Genomic DNA, 22,250 nt, shown 5'->3' on the forward strand with positions numbered 1-22,250 from the left:
ATAATACTTTATACTTTATATGTACACTTTTACCACTTTATTATTATATTTTTCTGCATTTGACTGCACTGCATATTGCTGCTGCAGTTGACCAGTCATTCCCGATCAGTTTGTTGCGACCATTTTATTAATCATTATTATGAAAGCATGGTAAGGCGAAAGTTGAAATTAGTGGCTTTAACTGAAAATTAGAGAGCACAACTACCATTTAATTTGGACTAGTATGCTTTCTATCCTTAAAAAAGTGCATAGTGTAATGGAGGGGGGGGGGATTAAAAGTTCAATAATTATAGTATTCAGTTGTTTTTTTTAAATCAGTGGCCTCTATTTGCTATACAACTACTAAGTGGATTATATCTGTCCTTTGCTACCAACAAGTTGCGATTCGTTGTCCAGAAAAAAAAGCAATTGTATATTGAAAGCAGAAAACATTTCTTCGTTCAATGAATCCTTTTAAATCTATTCTACTTTCCAGGGATTTTTTAAATTTCTGGGCACTAACTTATGGTCCTTTTGTGTGCATTCTGCTTGCAAAGGTCATAAACTTAATATACAATAGCATATGAGGAGCTAAGGGTTACACAATCCACAAACCAAAGCATGGAAATCTTTCAGATCAGCAGGCTGGTAGGCTCATCTCAGGTAGTGAAAATTATTTTGTCTTCAAGACTTCACAAAACATCCATGCTGCAGTGGAATGCAAACCAGAGATTGCATTCTACATATGGATACTAACACAGCCTTGTTAGGTAGGAGAATAAGATGCCTATTTACTCAGTCAGTCAGACTAGCAAATACTTTCATTGAGGCAGATATGATATGTATATATGTCTACCAAGTTGGACTTGCATGATCTAGAACAGAGTTCTTAGATAACCTGGTCCATCACTCACCTATAAGAGTAATATGACATAAAATGTATGACTTTCATAATCAGCCTTTTTGTATCTACTGTGAATCCTAGATACACCTCTCCAGTAACCTTGCAGATAGTTCTGTATCTGGCTTTTCTTTCCCTTTTTTTTTTTTTTTTTTTTTTTAATAGTTTCTTCCTCTTTAGCTTGTCTCTCCATTTTCTTTTCATTCTTCTTGGCAATCAGGCTGTATATCTTTTATCCACCTGTTGTCTTTCATTCTTGGCACAAGTCCTGCTCGTATCCATTTGACTGGATGAAGTTTATTATGATTTTGACACCAGTGTTTTTTTTTTTTATTGCATAAATTATTTCTTTTATCTTGTATTGCGGTGTTTATGATTGCTCTTTCCATTCTTCTTTGTGAGTTAGAAGTAAATGTGCGTATGTTTTCCATAATAAAAACCATAAGTTGGCATAATCAAAAGAAATATAAAAATGGAGGAAAACTTACATGAAAAAAAAAAATTTTAATAGTGTAGAATTTTCACCGAAGTGTCATAGGCATTATCAGTACAGGATCGCTAAACAGCAGTTAAACAATGACAGACAATTCTAAAGAGCACCACCACCTGAATAGAATTGACTTATTGTTTATTTGCTGTTCTGTGATCTACTGATGATGCCTATGACATTTAGCAAAAATTCTACACTATTAAAGTTTTATAAATTAATCCAAATTAATTAATTTGGATTAATTTATCCAAATTAATTTAGACAAATTAATCCAAACTCACATTTTAAAGAAAAATGTTAATTTTGCAAGAAAATAAGTACAAAAATTAAACTCCAACTTTACCTAATAATTTATATGTGCTCTTCTGTTCCTAATAAGTTCATTAATTTGGTTAGGCATGGATTTGACCAACGTAGAACACATTTTTCTTATTTCTGCATCTCAAAACCATACTTTTATAATGGATTGCATTAAATTTTCCTTTGTATCACAATTTAATTTTTCAAGTTTTTTTTTTCACTACGGCCAACATATTTTCTGTTGGGTTAATGTCAGGAGAGTTACCTGGCCGCTGAAGTTGAATGTTGTGATTTTTTTTTTTATGTGTTTTCCTCCATTTTTATATTTCTTTTGTTTCCATAAGTCATAGTAGAAATGTGCACATAGGAGTTTTTCTTTTGAAACTAATGAGAATTTTTTTTTTCTATTTTAAATGCAAATATACAATATCAACGTGCTGTAGATTGATGAACGAAACTTATTGATCATTAAAAAAAAATTGAATGCCATTTTGCTATCTATCTTGATTTTATGATTAATTTCTGTTTCTAAATATTGTCCTTAATACTTGTATATAATTTCTAGAGCCATGGCATTATTGTTTTTTGTGATATTTGTACATTATTTTCGTTTTAGCCAAGAAATGTTTTAGTCCAATCTAAGCAATTTATTTCTATGCAAATCCCAACCATAAAAAGCTGTGGATTAGCCCACTCAAAGTACATTGGTACTTTGAGTGGGCTAATCCACAACTAAGGGTTAGGTAATCTCTGAACTCTGCTTCAGAGTTCAAGTATAGAAACTTTCTCAATTTAGTTCAGGCCTTAATTAAGCAAGGTGTTGGTCTCATGCCAAGCAGTAAAAATAAAAATACAGTATAAACATTATTCCATTCCCAGAGTTAACTCTAATTAAGAGAATTTTTGATTATCATCATCATCATTAAATTCCTGCCATGTACCCTCAAGGGGTGTACAGGATATGATAGTACTACATGAAAATTTACATCATTACTAACTTCCTATCTACAATTTTCCTCCAAATCAGTCTGTTACTTGTCAAGACACTCCAACATTGCCAGATCTTATATTTCTATCGTCTAAGGCACTTTGTACCGTATCAATCCACCTATATCTTGGTCTTCCTCTGGGTCGTATTCCTGCCAACCTGGCAGAGAACACTTGTTTTGCTAATCTTTCCTTGCCCATTCTATTTAAGTGACAATACCACCTGAGATTAGCTCTGCTAACACATTCCTGGATGACGACAATGTCAAGTTCTTTCCTAATATCTTCGTTTTTAATTATGATATTGCCATTGATGCCATCTGCTCATGCCTCTAATCTTTCTCAAGACTCTCATATCTGTGGTCTCGAGTCTTTGGTCAAGTGTTTTATTTCTTACCCAGATCTCAGAACCATAAATTAAAACTGGTTTGAACACTGTCTTGTATACAGCTAATTTAGTGTTCCGATTAATTTCTCTCTTATTCCATATGAATTTATTCAATTGACTTCCTATCATACCAGCTTTGTTGATTCTGTTGTCTGTTTCCATATTTAATTTACCATCTTCACTAAAATTCGTGCCTAAGTAGATGAAATGTTTTACTTATTCCACAGGTTCTCGGTTCACAACGCAGTTGACCTTTTGAACGATTCTGCCTATTTTCATTGTCTTTGTCTTTTTATTGTTGACCTTCATACCATATCTATTACAACAGTTATTCATTTTAGTCAGAGACTGTTGCAGACTTGAAGCGAATTTATTTAGAAATATAACATCATCCGCATAAAGCAAAGAGCTGACATTGACATCTCCAATTTTGATATCATGTTTAATACCACTTTCCTTCATAATGTGATCCATATAGATAATGAATAACAGAGGAGATAATGTACATCCTTGTCTCACACCAGATTTAACATTAAACCATCTTCCTGTACTTCCTTCAATTCTAACCGCTGACTTACAACTCAAATAAAGACTAAGTATTGCTTGATATAATGCCCCATTGACACCATATAACTGCAGCGTATTGAATAGCTTCTCTCTTGGCACCTTGTCATATGCCTTTTCCAAATCGACAAAACTTAAATACAGATCTTTGTTATATTCCCATGCTTTCTCGACTATTTGTCGTAAAGTGAAGATCTGATCCTGACAGCCTCTATTTGGCCTGAATCCAGCTTGTGCTTCACCAAGCTTTTCTTCCACAATTCTTCTCAACCGTTTCTCAAGTATACTTGCATATATCTTACCAGGAACACTCAGTAGGGAAATACCTCTGTAATTCTCACATTCAGTTTTATTTCCCTTTTTATATATAGGTACTATGAGAGCTCTACTCCAATCATTGGGAATTCGTCCCTCTGCCCAGGCATTCTGAACTATGCAGTGCAGCCACTGTAAGACTTTTATACCACTATACTTCAGCATTTCTGGTCGAATATCATCTACTCCTGCTGCCTTTCCACATTTCAAGACTTTAATGGCTTTTTCTACTTCAAGTATGGATATGTATTTCTGACTGCATGCCTAGTCAGTGTTTTTTTATCACTGTGCTGTCATCACTGCTTGTTTCATTTAGCAAATTTTCAAAGTAATTACTCCATACTTCAAGGATATCTTTTTCTCCCGTTTTCATTTCACTTTTATCATCTCAAACTCCTTTTACAGCACTCTTTCCTCTATTCCTAAGCTTCTTCAACAACCTCCAGAATATTTTGCCACCTTCTTGATATTTATTTTCTATGTTCTTGCCAAAATTCTCCCATGACTTTTGTTTAGCTAGTTTTACACACTGTTTAGCTTTCTTACATTTGTCTCTGTATTCTCTAAGAGCACAAGCTGACTTATTTGACAGGAACTTTTGATATGCTTTCTTCTTTTCCTTCACTGCCTCAACTTCCTGTGTCCACCATGGAGTTCTAATTTTTCTATCCTTGCAGACAACTTCAGCACATGCCTCTCTAGCTGAATCAATCAGAGTTTTCTTCAAGGCTTGCCACTGAATCTCCAAGGTTTGGTTCCTGTTCTCAAACTCTTTCATTTTTTCTTCAATAATCTTTGTGTATTTTAGTCTACAGTTCACATCTGAGAGCTGCTCAACTTTTATTTGCTTTAAAACTTTCTTACATGTTATTCTTTTCAATATGAAATTTAATTTTATCCTTCTTAAGACTAAATAGTGATCACTTCCAATTTCAAATCCTCTGTACACTCTGGTGTCCTGCACCAGGGAGAAAATATCACTATCAACAATAACATAGTCAATGAGACTTTTCTTATTCCTTGCCTCTTCTCTCCACGTGAATTTGTGCACATTTTTATGTTGGAACATGGTGTTAGTAATAACCAGTCCATGTCCTGAGCAGAAATCCAACAATTTTTGATTATGTAGCCTCTTTAAAGTACTATGGGAATAAGTGCTTACTCTATTATATTTTAATTAGAAATACATATAAAACTATCAATATATTGAAAACAAGTTGGAATTTATTAAATTATGGAAATTCAGTCTCCTCATTTCCTCAACTTACAAGGTGAGATTAATAAATCATCTTATTATTCAGACTTGGAAGCTGAAATGAAAATTTCAGGGTGTTGGACAAACCATATGGAATATGCTGCTATTACATACTGTTGGTTATTGCTCAGCCTTTTGAAATTTAGTGAATGAGAAACTATTTATTCCTCTATGAGTATACTAAATGAAGAAAAGTTTTTTAAATAAGATCTCTTGCACATGATATTTACTTACATACAGTAGTAAAAAATTAATCCAAACTCACATTTTAAAGAAAAATGTTAATTTTGCAAGAAAATAAGTACAAAAATTAAACTCCAACTTTACCTAATAATTTATACGTGCTCTTCTGTTCCTAATAAGTTCATTAATTTGTTTAGGCATGGATTTGACCAACATAGAACACATTTTTCTTATTTCTGCATCTCAAAACCATACTTTTATAATGGATTGCATTAAATTATCCTTTGTATCACAATTTAATTTTCCAAGTTTTATTTTCACTACGGCCAACATATTTTCTGTTGGGTTAATGTCAGGAGATATACCTGGTCACTGAAGTTGGATGTTGTGATATTTGAGGAACGCTCACTTTTTTTTGAAGTATGGCATGGAGCAAGATCCTGTTGGAAGATGAGTTCTTTGTCTTATTGGATCAGTGGGACCACTCTTTTTGCCAGTATTCTTATGTATTGGTCACTTTTCATCATACCATCAACAGGCATAAGTGATCCTGGACTGTCATGTGTAAAACAACTTCAGAACATCTTTTTAGCTGGGTATTTAGGAGCTTGTTGAAGGTGGGCAGGAGAAGTCTTCTCAGCCGCTGATTTGCAAACATAGGGTATGCTCTCTCCTTGGACAAAGAAATGGCTCTCATCTGAGAATGTGACCTTCCACTTCTCAACAGTCCAATCTTTGTACAATTTTGTCCACTGGAGCCTCTTTTTCTGCATAGCTTTCGTCAATAGTTGTTTCATTTTTGGTCTGTGGGCAGTCCTTCCTGCTTCCAACAATCGTCAATGGACTGTCACATCAGAAACATTAATCCCACTAGCTGTAAAGTCTCTAATAAGTCCACAGCATACATTTTTGGATTCATTTTGCTTTTCCTAACTAGTAAACAATCTTGAGTAAGTGTACTTTCCTTTTTTGTCCACATTTTTCTTTACTGTCAGGAGAAAAGGTACATGTCTCCCTAAACCTCTTTAAAATTGCATTAATGGCCATATCAACACCACACTCATTGACAATTTATCTTTGATTCAGGGATGTGTGCGGAGATACATTTTTTTATTTTTTTGAACACTTTCTTGGAGATGTATCCATTTTATAGTTACACAAAATGAATAAAACATTATTAATAAATATCATAGAGACAGTTAAAATACACTGCACTTAACCAAAATAGGGAACTAAAACCAATACTGAAAATAATAACCCAAAACCAAAAACTTGACAAAAATTCAGTTTGTTTGGATTAATTTGTTTACTTCTGTACAAATGTTTATATACTTTTTTTTAGTATGATTGTCATTTAAGCATAAATATTTTATAAGAAGTGAATAATAGAGAAATGTGAAGAAAATAGAACTATATAGATAAATAAAACAATAAAGTATTTAATTACTTAAAAAACACTAAAGTGTTTATCACCAGGAAGATTCTATGAAAGGAACTCTGTGTGTGAGAAAATACAGTGAGTTAAAAATCTTCATATTTCAGTTCATGTTTAACTAAAAGTCACTTAAAATTCAAATTTCAGATTTGTATTGGTGTTTTTGTTTTATTTAATATAAAAAAAAGTTTATTACTTAAAATAGAAAATCTCCCAGATCGTGAATGTTCAGGTGATGAAAATATTAAAACACAGTTGCAGAATCATGAAGATCAGTATCCTTTGATATTATAATTATTATTATTATTATATGACACCTCCAGGAGTCCACAGACTCATCGAGGGAGGACACCTACTCTACAACTCTGTCTTCACCAACCACATCCATGTTCACAGTGGGATTCGAACCTATATCCTTTTGGCTGGAGAGCAGATATGCCAATCACTTGGCCAACCAGGCCGGCATTATGTTATTTATTTGCTAGAAAATTGTCTTAGCACTAAGATAAGATGCAGGTAATGAGTGTGTGTGGGGGGGGACTAATATAGATCCATACAGTATCAGATTCCTAGTGAATAGTTGGAATTTGGCATGTTGTATTATGTTGTGCTGTCTGTAAACACTGTTAGGAAATAGGGTTTAGTTCATCTGCAGTGTACAGAAGCATTCTTTTTTTTTTTTATAAAAATAAGTATGATATAAATGGCCAACCCTAAAGAAACATTTCCAAAATAAATTACATGAATTGTGAAAAATGCATTTGAATACGAATCTTGTTCACATCAGAGTAACTGCTGTAACTACATTGAAATCTTTGATATGCATTTCTGTTTTTTTTTTTATTATTATTATTATTTTAACTTAACATTTATGACAGTGATTCCAACCAAAAGAAGCAATCAGCAACTCCTTCAACTAGAACACCACATATTAGAGAGTTTGTATCTTATAAAACATCTGTACTGTGTAAATCAAATATATCTTCTGTGCTGGCGTCAAATCCAAAAACAAAATTTTGTTATCAAAGGTGTGTTTTAGCTTATTTAAATATGAAAAATTGTGTATGCTATTCTCCTCTTCCATGAGTTTTTGGTTTTTGTTTCTTTTTATGTTATTGGATTGAGAATTTTAGGGGATTTCTGTTTTAAAAATAACTTTTTTAGATAAGTTAAAAATTAGAGAGTTTAAAGAAAATGGACATAAAAAATTTGAACACCTGAAAAAAAATAAAAGGATTTCCATAGTAATTTAGAAATTTTAATTTTATGTTCTTTATTATATTTTTATGTTATGTTGTTATAGAATGCACTTATGCATTCAGTATATATAAATAATATGAGCATTATATCAGAAACCCTTTCCATTTGCATCTCGAATTTTCTCTTAGATTCATAGAATATAAGGGATATATGCCAGAACAAATTAACTACAAATGAGCATGCTTTAATATGGAAAGGAATTCCTTCAAGAATTTTTGTGAAAAAAGAAACATAGGTATTGTTTTAAGGCAGTATCTAATAAGACCACTACTCCTCTCAACTAATACATTAGTATAAATTAAAGATGCCAAGAAATTATATTCTTGGTTTAATCCTTTATCCAAGTGTAAGCAAACAAACTTTGCACATATAATGAAGTAGTATAACCAAGTGGAAAAACTTTCAACACCTATCTCTAATCCAAAGTATTTTAAAAATAAGGTGTGACACCTTTTGACTACTTGTATATGGAAATATGACTTCTGCATTACTTCAACTTTGGTATCACTGGGTCTGGCTTCCACTGATGAGACCTCAATAAAGGTCGGAGCCAGTCTGGGACCATTCCCATAATGCATAGCATCATACATGTCCATAAGGATATGTGCTTGAATTATGGGATACTAAGGCAAGAGATGCGAAGTCATTAGTCTCTATATACAAGTTGCCAATTTTTACTAAATAGTTTAAGGAAATTACAACATATGCTAGGATATACATTAAAATAAATTTTAATGCACTTCCAATATTTCGGCAACGTCACGTTGCCATTTTCACAGGAACTTAAAAACAAGACATGCACTCAAGCACAACAAACAGTAAATAAGGATGAAGCAGGAAGCTATTCTTTCTCCTAAAAGTCCTGATGGTGTCCCCCTAGCGGGCAATGTTGGTATTCTTGGGTGCTTGGGCTGAAGGTCTTCTGATGTAAGTTTCTCAAATTTGGGGCAGTCTCCTGCAGCCAAATTAGTTGAGGTTTGGTTTGTTTCTTAGGGTTAATTCCATGAAAAACCTTTCGTATTTGAATTTACTATGGTGTATTATCGTGGCTTTCTTCCACTGTATTCTATGGCGGGTATCCAGTGCATGGTCTGCAAGACCAGAGTGGCTGTATTGGTGAAGCTGGATGTAGTCCTTGTATTCTGAAATTCTGATATTAGCTGTCCTGCCTGTTTGGCCAAAGTAGGACAGCTTACAGCTGCAAGGGACCTGGTATACACCAAGTTGGTCTAAGGGGGAGGTTGGTCTTTAGTAGAGCGGATAAGGGATGCCAATTTTTTATATGGTCTGTAACAAGAAGTTAAGTCGTGTTTTTTTCAGATTTTTTTAATTTTTTTCTGAGAAGGGGGGAGGGTTGTGGTTTATTGGTTTCAATATTTTCTGGATTTTTTTTTTGGTGTGTGTGGGGGGGTAGCCATTGGCTGAGAAAATGTTGAGAATGTGGTTTAGTTCTGTGGTTAGGGCATTGTCATTTGAACAGATAAGTTTAGCTCTGTTATGTAGTGTCTTAATGACTCCATATTGTTGTGAAGGGGGGGGGATTGTTGGTGAATGTATCTGCCTGTATGGGTGGATTTTCTATTGACTGAGAAAACCAAGGTTCCATCAGGCTGGCGGGTGACTAGTATGTCTAAGAAAGGAAGGCAGTTATTTTTTTCTTCTTCCAGGGTGAATTTGATTCTGGGATGTTGGTTGTTTAAGTGTGTTAGGAAGGTAGGAGTGCATCGGAGCCATGTGGCCAAATAGCAAACACATCATGAACATAGCAAAGCCATATGGTTGGTTTTTGTGGGGCAGAGTTTAAGGCTTTCTCTTCAAAAGTCTTCATATAAAAGTTTGCCAAGGGTAGGGAGAGTGGAGAACCCATGGCTGTCCCCTCTATTTGTTTGTAGAATTTTCCTTGCTAACTTAGCTATCTAGGCACTCGAAGATGACCTTTCAAGCACCTTAAGCCACGAAATTTGGTCTATTTTATACAACATCTCGTGCACTGCTGCGGAGAAAGAATTTAAAAACGTACGAGATCGACACATCAAAAAATTTGAAAATTTAAAAAAAGAACTCGAACTCAAAACCACAACTTCCTACCAAAATGGCAGTCAACCTTTCGTCAGTTAGTGTGAAACCTGAAGCACTCAACGCTCTCTCACATGGCCACAACTTCATCATTGCACCCAGAAGAATACCTGCTGAAGATATTATGATATGAATTGAACGCGGGATACGACACCTTCCAAACCACGTCGCCAACGATATTAGACTGGATGTGGCTTGTGTTCTGACCAAAGCAAAACCACCAAAAACTAACATGTCTAGTAAGGAAATTAAATCTCTACTAGAATTAAAGAAAAACAAGGAAATAATAATCACCAAAGCAAATAAAGGGAATGCCACAGTATTGTTTAACAAAAGGATTACACAGGTAAGCTTAATGCTCTATTGTTAGATCGAGCTACTTACGTCCCTATCGAGTACAATCCCACCAACTCACAAATTAGAAAACTCCACAGGCTCCTTAAAAGGTCCCCTCTTGACCTGTAGAAGTCACTAACAAATTAAAATAATTTAACTCCATAACCCCCCCGTATTTATGGAATCCCAAAAATACATATAGAAAATGTGCCATTACGTCCCATAGTGGATGGCATTGATTTCCCCACATACAAACTAGCTAAACATTTGGCCAAAGCTCTCACACACTATACTGGCAACACACCTTCACATAAAAAACTCAGCCCACTTCAAAGCCAGCATAGAAAATCTTACACTCAAACACACTAACGTAATGGTCAGTTTTGATGTCTCCTCCTTATTTACAAATGTCCCACTCAAAAAATCCTTAGAGCTAATTCAAGCTAAATTTTCTCCCGATATCACAGCCCTATTTCAGTTCACAATGAACTCAGGCTATTTTGTTTGGCAAGGAAAATTCTACAAACAAATAGAGGGGACAGCATGGGTTCTCCACTCTCCCCACCCTTGGCAAACTTTTATATGGAGACTTTTGAAGAGAAAGCCTTAATTATGCCTCACAAAAACCACCCATATGGCTTCGCTGTGTTGATGATGTGTTCGCTATTTGGCCACATGGCTCCGATGCACTCCTCTCCTTCCTAACACACTTAAACAACCAACACCCCAGAATCAAATTCACCCTGGAAGAAGAAAAAAACAACTGCCTTCCTTTCTTAGATACACTAGTCATCCGCCAGCCTGATGGGACCTTGGTTTTCTCAGTCTATAGAAAACCCACCCATACAGGCAGATACATTCACCAACAATCCCCCCCCTCCTCGCAACAATTATGGAGTCATTAAGACACTACACAACGGGGTTAAACTTATCTGTTCAAATGACAATGCCCTAACCACAGAACTAAATCACATTCTCAACACAGATCTACCTGGTGTATACCAGGTCCTTGCAGCTGTAACTGTCCTACTTTGGCCAAACAGGCAGGACAGCTAATATCAGAATTTCAGAACATCCCGTTTCACCAATACAGCCACTCTGGTCTTACAGACCATGCGCTGGATACCCACCATAGAATACAGTGGAAGAAAGTCACGATAATACACCATAGTAAATTCAAATATGAAAGGCTTTTCATGCCTTTCATATTTGAAACAGCCTCAGCCTGAGAAACAGTCCAAACCTCAACTAATTTGGCTGCATGAGACTGCCCCAAATTTGAGAAACTTACATCAGAAGACCTTCAGCCCAAGCACCCAAGAATACCAACATTGCCCGCTAGGGGGCACCATCAGGATTTTTAGGAGAAAGAATAGCTTCCCGCTTCATCCTCATTTACTGTTTGTTGTGGTTGAGTGCACATCTAGTTTTAAGTTCCTGTTAAAATGGCAATGTGACATTGCCGAAATATTGGAAGCATAGTAAAATTTATTTTAATGTATATCCTAGCATATGTTGTAATTTCCTTTAACTATTTAGTAAAAATGCATAACCAACTTCGAAGCCTTTCCACTAGAATTACAAGTTGCCCAGTTGTGAAATTGCTCCACTTTCAAGCTTTGTTTGCTTATACTTGGATAAAGTATTGAACTAAGAATATAATTTCTTGGCATCTTTAATTTATAGTATAACCATGTGGAAAAACTTTCAATATCTGATGCATTAGTAAACTAATTATAAAGATATTTTAAGCAGAAAAACACGTTGTTGGTGTTGATGTTTCATAAATTGTATCAAGTTTTAATTGTGTGAGTTTCAAGAATGAATGTATGTACTGGAGATTTAAATTATGTTCCGTGATATGGATGACAGTGTTCTTGCAAGAGAATGTTGAATAGTAGGTAGAATTGAAAGTGGTAATAAGTGTTACACAGGGGTAACATGATAATCACTGCATTTTGAAAGAAAAAAAGATCTGTGCTTAGGGAATTTACCTTTGTTAGAAGGTGCTTGTCATAAGCAGTTAGAGTTTTGTCGAATATTTTATAAAACTTTAAAGTTCCTCTCTTCAAAATCACAAGATTTTATAATAATGAACTGGGGGGAAAAAATCACAGTGAATCTCTTTAGGGTAAATAAATGATTCTTCTTTCATGGAGAGAAGCTGCAAGCAATAAGAAAAGTCTCATTGATTATGGCATTGTTGATAGTGAAGTTTTTCCACTAGTTCAGGACAAAAGTATACAGATGATTTGAAACTGGAACAGGTTGCCATTTAGTTTTCATCATGATAAAATTGAATATCATATTGAAAAGAAGAGTATGTAAGAAAGTTATAAAATGAATCAAAGTTTAGTAGCTTTCAGAGTGATATCTGTAGACTTGAATATACAAACATTATTCAGGAAAAAATGAAAGAATTTGAAAACAAGAACCAAACTTCAGAGATTCAGTGGTAAACTCTGAAGAAAACAACAGAAAGCCGTGTAGTGAGGTTATCTGCAACGATAGAAAAATCAAAACTGCAGGGTGGACTCTGGAAGTTAAAGAAGGAGCCAAGGACAAGAACAAAGCATATCAAAGTAACTTGGCAAGTAAGTCAGCTTGTGCCATGAGAGAATACAGAGAAATATCTAAAAAAGCAAAGCACCATGTAAAACAAAAGTCATGGGAAGACTTTAGTAAGAACATAGAATATAATTATTATTTTGAAAACTATTGAAAAAGCTCAGAAGTGGAGGAAACAGCACTGTAAAAGGAATCAAAGATAATAAAAATAAAATAAAAACTGAAGATAAAGGTATGTCAGATGTCTGGAATGATTACTTTGAAAGAAACAAGAATTTAAATGAAAACAAGCGGTGACAGCACAGTGATAGAAAACAACCAGCAAAAATAAGGAATATATATATCAATACTTGAAGTAGAAAAGAAGAACCTGAAATCTGGAAAGGTAGCTGCAGTAGATGATGTTTGACCAGAAATGCTCAAATATGGAGGTATAAATTTTTACACTGACTACACTGCTTTAGAATGCCTGGTCAGAGGGTCGAATTCTAGTTGGAATAGAACGCTCATAGTACCCATCTGTAAAAAGGGAAATAAATCTGGATATGATAATTATAGCAAAATTGCTCTACTGAGTGTTCCTGGTAAGATTTATGCAAGTATACTTTAGAAAAGGTTAAGAAAAATTGTGGAAGGGAAGTTTTGGGTGGTTGTCAAGATCAGATTTTCACTTTCAGACAAATAATTGAGAAATTATGGGAATATAACAAGGATCTGTATTTACGGTTTGTAGATCCAGAAAAGACATAGACAAGATGCTAAGAGAAAAGCTGTTCAAAAATGCTATCACTTACACACACCCTCTGTCCAAAAAGAAACGAACTTTTGATAGAAAATAAAACACAGGCCAATTATAATTATTCAAATCATTTATTTCAATCAATATACTCTCCCTCAGCTTCAATACAGCATTCGGCACGGTCAATTAATTCGTTAAATGAGTTTTTTATATTGGTTTTTGGGATAATGTTGAGAGTCGTGGTTACTGTCGCTTGAACATTTTCAGTGATGTCATATTGCTTTCCTTTCATTGGCAAATGAAGTCGGGGGAAGAGAAAGAAGTCACTGGATGCTAAATCAGGTGGATACAGCGAGTGATCTGACACACAAGCTTGGTTTTTGCTCAAAAACTTTCTCACAATGTTCGAACGATGAGATGGTGCATTATCATGCAAAAGTGACCAGCTGCCTGCATCACAATATTCATGCCATAAGTGACGAATTCTCGCTATCAATTGCATCAAAACTTTGAGATAAAACTCACCATTGACAGTGTGGCCAGGCGGAATGAATTCTTTGTGGATAATGCCCTTGGAATTGTAGAAACAAATCAGCATTGTCTTTACTTTTGGCTTCTCCAAGTGACTTTTTTTTGGATGCCCCTCTTCTGGTGGTCTCCACTCAGCACTCTGGCACTTTATTTTGGGCTCATACTCAAAACACCATGTTTCGTCATAGTAATGATCGTTTCAAGGAAGATAGAGTCCTTATGAGTGGTTTTAATGAAGTCCTTGCAGTGTTCAATTCAATACATTTTTGGTCGTCGGTCAACTTTTGGGGAACAAATCGCGAATTCAATTTACGAAGGCCCAAACTCTTGGTCAAAATGTTGTGCACAGTTGATTTTGAAATCCCCAATTCATCTTCAATCAATCACATGGATGATTTCAGGTTTTCTTTGATGAAATCACGCACTTTTGGATGTTAACTTTGCTCAGTCCAGTTTTTGGATGGCCTGACTTTTCGTCGCCCTCAAGCGTCTACCACTTTGAAATCACTTAAACCACTTGTAAACTTGATTACTGGATAAGCATTCATCACCATATGCTTTTTGAAGAATTTGATGCGTTTTGGTAAAACTTTTACCAAGTTGAACACAAAAGGCAATCGCAGCTCTCTGAAACTCATTTTCCAAGTTTCATCAAAACACACTGTCACTCTTGGCACTATAACTTGGCTTCTAATGAAACAAATGTCATAAACCGTTCATACAACACTAATGAAGGTTGCCACTTTCAACAACAAAAAAGATACAACAGATGGTGTAAATAGGACATTATATCTGAGTTATAAGTCAGCAATTAGAATTGAAGACAGTACAGTGAGATGGTTTGATGTTAAATCAGGTGTGACACAAGTGTGCCCATTACATCCGCTGTTATTCATTACCTATGCAGATCATATTATGAAGAAAAGTTGTATAAAACTGGATATCAGAATTAGATATGTAAATTTTAGTTCTTCTCTTTATGCAGATGATGTTATAAATCAACACAGTACAAGTCTGCAGAATTTCCTGACTAAATTGAATAATGGCTGTAATAAATTTTGTATGAAAATCAGCAATAAAAAGTCATAGACAATGAAAATAGGCAGAAACATTGAAAACATCAAATGCATCCCGAATGGAGAACCTATAGAACAAGTAAAAGATTTCGATTATTTAGGTGCAGTTTTTAGTGACGATGACAAAACTAAATATGATGGAAATAGACAACAGAATTAGTAAAGCTGGTGGCCTGGTTGTCCAAGTGGTTAGCATATCTGCTCTCCAACCAAAAGGCTGTGGATTCGAATCCTACTGTGGGCATGGATGTCTGTGATTGTCTGTAAAAATACTAGTGGTGGTGATGGATGGTAGATAGCATTGGTGCAGATGATGATTGCAGTTGCGGTTCATTGTAGTTGGTGAATTGAGTGGTGGAGACAGAGAGTTGTAGAGTAGGTGCCCTTCCTCCCTCAATGAGTCATTAGACTCCCTGGATGTGGCATGTAATAATAGTAATAAATGATCTTCTTCTTCTTCTGCAGCTTCTCCCACTTAAGTGGGGTCACTGTTTGTTATGAGTCTCCTCCACACCTTCCTGTCTTGGGCTGTCACCACATCCAAGTTCTTCATCTTCAAGTCCTCTTCTACCAGCTCCCTCCATCTCTTCTTTGGCCGCCCACGCTTCTGCCTTCCTTGCACATCCATCTGCATGACCCTTCTTCCCACATATTCGTCCTCCCTCCTCATCACATGACCAAACCATCTCAACCTTGCCTCCTGTATTTTCGCTCCTAAGTTCGTAACTTTCACTGTTCCCCTGACATAGTCATTTCTCAGATGATCCTTTCTTCACTGCACTCAAACGTCATTTTATCAACTGATATCCTACAATGTCCTCTGAAAAGCTTATAGACCTTTACCATATTACACATCTTTCTTTTGTCTACCAGGATCTGAGTTCACATAGTCCCAATCTGTTCTCGTAATGTAGGTTCCACCAATATCATCTTTATAACTCTTTTCAGCCTTTCCACTTCTTTATCTCTTTGAAACACAGGAGACCAAATCTGTGCACAGTGGTCCAGGTGTGGTCATATCAAGGCTTTGTAAAGAAGCAAAATGACTTCCAAATCCTTATATGTCAGGGTTCAACTTAACACCACAATTATCCTCTGAGCTGTATCTGCAATTTTTGTTATGTGACCTTGGAACTTTAACTTTCTATCCACCATAAGTCCAAGATCTCTAGTCTCATCAGTTACTGCAATCATAATCCCATTACTATAATATGCTGGCAGATATCTCATCATACCAAAGTGCATAACTTTACACTTCTTAACAGTGAATTGATAGCCGTTATCATTTGCCCACACTTCCAGCCTGTTCAAATTATCCTGTAAATGCTGTATATCATATAATATAAGCACGTAAACAAAGAAAGATATTTAATTAGCCAGATAACTAATTGTTCTACTCCTAATTTTCTAGAGAAAGAACTTTCTACTGTCCAACAGCACATGAAACTCAATGGCTTTTCCGAAAAGAGTACACAACATCTTCTCGATTCATATAATCCACCACTAAACAACAATGATTCAATACTTTGAGTTCCAATTCCATACATCTCCAGGATTTCAGAACCTATCTCAAGAATTCTGAAGAAATATGAGTTAACAGCTACTTATTCACCTATTAACAAATTATCTTCCCATTTTCCTTCTCTTAAAGACAAACACTCAACTATGTCTCTTCCTGGAGTTTATCAAATTCCCTGCAACTGTGATCTCTCCTATTTTGGACAAACTGGATGCTCTCTAGAAAAAAGAATCCAAGAACATCAATTCTCCATTCATCACAACAAACCCGAAAAATCTGGATTGGCTCAGCACTGGATAGAAAGTAACCACAACATCCTTTGGTCAAAAACTCACCTCTTACATAGATCCCGCTATAAATTTGAACATTTATTCAAAGAAAGTGTAGAGGCCTTACTCTGTCGTCCTAACCTGAATCGGAATGACTGTATATCTGTATCAAAATTCTGGGAAAGTCTAATCAGGATAACTCATTAATTCATATTAATTTTATGTTATTTAAAATTATTGAAATTATTAATTAATGTCTTTATTTCAATCATGTCTGCTTAAAAATATTCTCTTTAATACTTAGTGATATAACATCACGCGACTTGTTCTATTTTTAAATAATCTATTGTTATTATTCCACCTTGTATTTTTTAAAAACTGTTCTTGTAGTGCACTGAAGATGGTCTGCAATTTTCAGACCGAAATATTTGGCTAATTAAATATCTTTCTTGTGTTTACGTGCTTATATTATACAATCTTTATGTCACAAGTATCATTAAAATATCAATGCTGTATATCAGTAGCATCTTTGCATCACCAGTAAACAGCTGAAGATCTCCTGTCAGATCCTTTTTAATATCATTAATGCATAGATTAACATTTACTGCCATGATTCTCGGCCATAGTTTGTTACCGCATACCAAGCAATTTCACTTCAAGGTCAGTACGAGTAATCTCGTTGCCAGCTGTAATCGACATACAAGTATATTCGTAGTTGGCTTGCGAGGCCCATATACCAACTACGAGTATACACACTTTCGCTGCTACGCTCCGCACGCCAAGCACTTTCACTTCTTCAAGGTCAGTACAAGTAATCTCGTTGCCGCCGGTAAGCATCATACGAGTATATTTGTTGTGGGCTTTTGAGACTCGTATACCAACTACAAGTATACTCGTAGTTGGCAGCGAACGTGTTAAATAACAATTGTCCAAAGACTTATCCCTGGGACACACCACTGATCACCCTAAATCTTTTGGATTCGCTTCTCCCATATACTACTTACTGATGCCAGTTCTGTCAAGCCAGTACTTTATATTCCAATCCCATATTCTTTAGTTTATTTAACAGCCTTTCATGTGGTATCCAATCAGACTCCTTTGCAAAGTATAACTGTATCATATTGTGGCCATTCCATTTATCCAACTCAGCCATAACCTTATTATAAAATATGAGCAGATTGCTGAGACATTACCTCCCTTTAGTAAACATATACTGTTCCTTGCAAAGTATGTTTTGTTTGTCCACCAACTTCTCTAAAATCTTTACAGTTACTCCAGAGATACTGATAGGTTGATAGTTAGACACATCAGTCTTGCACAGTTTGATTATCATACATTAGCCTATATATGTAGGTTTTTGGTAGCCAGTGTAAAACATATAAACAGGGGAAGAACATGAAGCAAACACACTGGTGTCTAGTGTATGTTTTATTTATTTTATTTATACCATAAAAATGAATTCTTCACCTACAGCACCATGGAACAATCAAACATGATGTTGATTGACCCCTTTGTTGCAATATCATTCACCAGTCATAGTCTCTTTATCCACCACTTGTAGCCTGGTGCATCCATTAAGTATAATGCCTCCTCACACCATGACCCCAGCACTACAGTATGTATCCATATCAAGAATGTTCTCTTGAAATTGGGCAAGACACCAATGGTCTAATGTACTCTGTACAGATGAGTCATTTTAGTCTTTCCTCCAATTCTAGATGACACTTGATCTGGCCTGATGGTGGTGAGCAATACCACTTTCATGCCATATCAAGCGTCATCTAGAATTGGAGGAAAGACTAAAATGACTCTCATCTGTAAAGAGTACATTAGACCATTGGTGTATTGCCCAATTTTTATGAATACAATACTACTGAAAACATGCTCTACGAGCTGTGGATAAAGGGATGCAGACTATAGGCCTTTGGGTGTAGGCCTACAGTTATCCACATACCTGTGTTCTTAAATTTTCTAAATTTTGCTGTTATAATCAAAAGTCTGTCTTCATGCTCCATTGTAGAGTGAGGATGACCTCTCTCTACAATGGAGAGAGGTCACCGAATGTCTGGAACACATTCTGTTTGTTTGAAATGCTGCCCAGAGCCTGGATGCAGTGCTGTGTGAGATTTCAAACTCTCTGCAATATCAGTAATTCTGCAGCCTTCTTCAAACTTTCCAATATTCCCAGCATGAAATCATCTAGACGATGTCTTTGAGGCATTACAAGACATCCAAGTTTGCAACTTTATTCCTTCCAGAAAAGGGAGGAATGTACTAAGAATGAACTAAATTTCTAAGAATGATGTTCAAATACAATTCGTTTAGCAGCCTTTTATCCTGTTGAGTGCTACTATGTGACCCCTTTGCACATGATTTGCAAATTTGAATGTGTACCTGCTTTCTACTCAGAATTGTCAGTTATACAAATTGCCACAAGCTGATTCATTTGAATTTGCAGTTGTAATCTTCAGAAATGGTGTTTGTCTTTAGATTTTGGACACCAGTGTACATGAAGAAATGAACATGCATTCTGGATTTTGCTTTTAATTGTAAATTGTTTGCTTCATGAAATTTCCACATTTAGTTGATATGGTAAGCCCATGGTTGTATCTTCTTTCTTTGAGAGAACTGTTTTAGTACACAAAAAGATCAGAATGCAACATATGGGCAGAGAGAGAGAGAGCAATGTTAGGATTTGCCTTGTAAAAGAAGAATGGTGTTGGTGATTGAGCATTCCTGAGAAGGGCAGATATGTCACAGCTGAGTTTAAAGTGTTTCTAAGAATGATGTTCATAATTATATTAACCATGTTTTTTTATATAGGAGATAGGGAATGATCTCTAAACTGCTTCAGTGTCACCTCTAATTTCTTGGTTAACTCAGCGTTAGTAAGGTGGCAGTGTCATAGTTATTTTTTTCTATACTTTGGGTCTGTGATACCCCACCTTACTAACGTTGGATTAAGCAATAATCAGAGCTATCAGTTTCTTCAATTACCTCCTGAAGTCTCATGTTATTTTTCTATATTTCTACAAGGTTGTAAATTCATGAACAGGTCCCACAGCAGGAAAGGTCATGGCATCTGTGTTTGTTTTGGGATGCTAAAGGCATTTTCTTTATTAATTATCTTGAAAAGGGTAAAACAATAACTGGGGAATGTTGCAAGATCAGTGGTGGTTATTACCAGTTAAACTCCTGCACACCATCATAAATAGCATGAAACATCATTGTGAGCACTGTATTACTGTGAGATGTGACCACATTCCTTATCGATCAAAGCAGTTTGGCAATATCTTTTTGGCCTCTTGTTTTTTACTTTTGACTTTGTGTACCCATTTGCTACTGAATTAAACTATTTATTTACAATTTTTTGTGAGTGTTTCTTTCACACCTCATACCATACCATACTGCTTTTCACTGAATTGCATAAAAATTCATAATACAGTTTTTGAGTTATCATGATTTTCCATTTTGCACCTTAATTTATGGAAACTACTATAGCTTTTTATTATGTACTGTGACATACTTCATCAGGAATAAAAATGCGTTTAATATGAAAACATAGCAGCAAAATGATTTTTAATGCATAAATGAAAATGCGTTTAATATGAAAACATAGCAGCAAAATGATTTTTAATGCATAAAATCTGTTTGATGTATTAAAAATCATTCTGTTCCTATATGTTTTCTAATTAAAAATACCTTTATTCTTGATGAAGTACAGCACAGTGCATAAGAAACTAGTAGAATGAAACAATTTTAGCTTTGTATTTTTTCATTGTGGTTTATAATGATATTTTTACCACAGAAGCTTGATGTCACTAGACTTCTAATGTCGTTTCTTTTTGTTGTTGTTATTTCAACAAGATTATCCATATAACAGAATAAATGAGCTATACACAGGTGTTTTAATGATCCTGTTTTTGGAGTTAGATAGCGATGTGGAGATATCAAATACAAAAATTTGAGTGCATAATAGCCCTTGTCTCCACTACACTTCCCTGACATTTTTGCACTTTCCTCAACCAAGCTTTTAGTATATTCTTTTAGCAATTTCATAAGTACTGAGTACAACTTAGCCAAGCTGCAATTTTCTTCTCCCACTAAAGGTTTGTGCTATGGTAATATGGATGGATAGGTAATATATTGGTGGTTATTTTTTTAAATCTCGCAGCAAGTTATCTTGTATGCTGCAGTTGACTCTCACTATAGTAAATATATCAAGATCATTTGAATAGCTTGTTATAGCAGATAATGCAAGTAGTTTAATTTTAATAGCACAATTTCTTCTAGCATAGCATTGTGCCTGAGTAATGTTGGTCAAGACTCTTAGTACTGTTTGACGAGTTTGCTACTGGTATTTGCAGGGCCGGCTATCTCGGGGGTGCAGTGGGTGCATTGCACCCAGGCCCCACGATCGAGTGGACAGTCGGTACGCATTTGCGGAAACATATTTTTTATTTTATTTTATTTTTTTTTCTTCTTCTAATTTTGCTTATAACTAAAGGGATTTCATCGACAGGATTTTAGGGGCCCCAGTAATAATAATATCTCTGTGTTTCTCTATTATATTAGGGTTTTTGCTTAACCCTTTTCATGCATTTATGTAGTGTATAAAAATTAACAAACATGATTTCGTTTTTATCCTAAAATGCTAAAATGCCTGATTCATCATTAGTTTTTTATAATAAATATTTTTGAAAAAATATTTATTATATTCTTTATATATGGTTAGTCTAGAGCAGGGGTGGACAACCCATAACATGCCTGCCAAACGTGGCATGCCAATGACTTTTTTCCGGCATGCAACCCAGGGCTCATCTTAAAAAATAATTAAATAAAAAAATACATTTCAAACATCTTCGCTGACACATATTTTAACTTCATATAATACAATTTTATTAAGTACAGCTATACCAAATAAAAATGCAATAATTAATTAAACTCTACCAACTGTTTCATAATAATAAGTAATAAGAAAATTAGAAACAAACATCCTATATCCAAGCCATCGATATATTGTATAGGAGATATATCAACAACTGAACTGGACAAGTTTTGACCAGTTCAGTTGTTGCA

General features: G+C 35.1%; 1 protein-coding gene across 5 annotated transcripts in view; it reads left to right on the forward strand.

The window, feature by feature from the left end:
• Positions 1 to 22,250, forward strand: part of LOC150094277 (uncharacterized) — a 127,754-nt gene that overhangs the window by 26,248 nt on the left and 79,256 nt on the right. For all 5 annotated transcript variants that reach the window (XM_090412257.1, XM_090412255.1, XM_090412254.1 and 2 more), the window contains exons 4-5: positions 7,003 to 7,072; positions 7,676 to 7,825. In XM_090412257.1, coding sequence (XP_090268383.1) covers positions 7,003 to 7,072; positions 7,676 to 7,825 — 220 coding nt within the window. The remainder of the gene's footprint in view (positions 1 to 7,002; positions 7,073 to 7,675; positions 7,826 to 22,250) is intronic.

The sequence above is a fragment of the Typopeltis vanoorti genome, chromosome 22 (genome assembly GCF_054136105.1).
Source record: "Typopeltis vanoorti isolate ZY-2024b chromosome 22, IOZ_Tvanoo_1.0, whole genome shotgun sequence".
Taxonomy (NCBI): domain Eukaryota; kingdom Metazoa; phylum Arthropoda; class Arachnida; order Uropygi; family Thelyphonidae; genus Typopeltis; species Typopeltis vanoorti.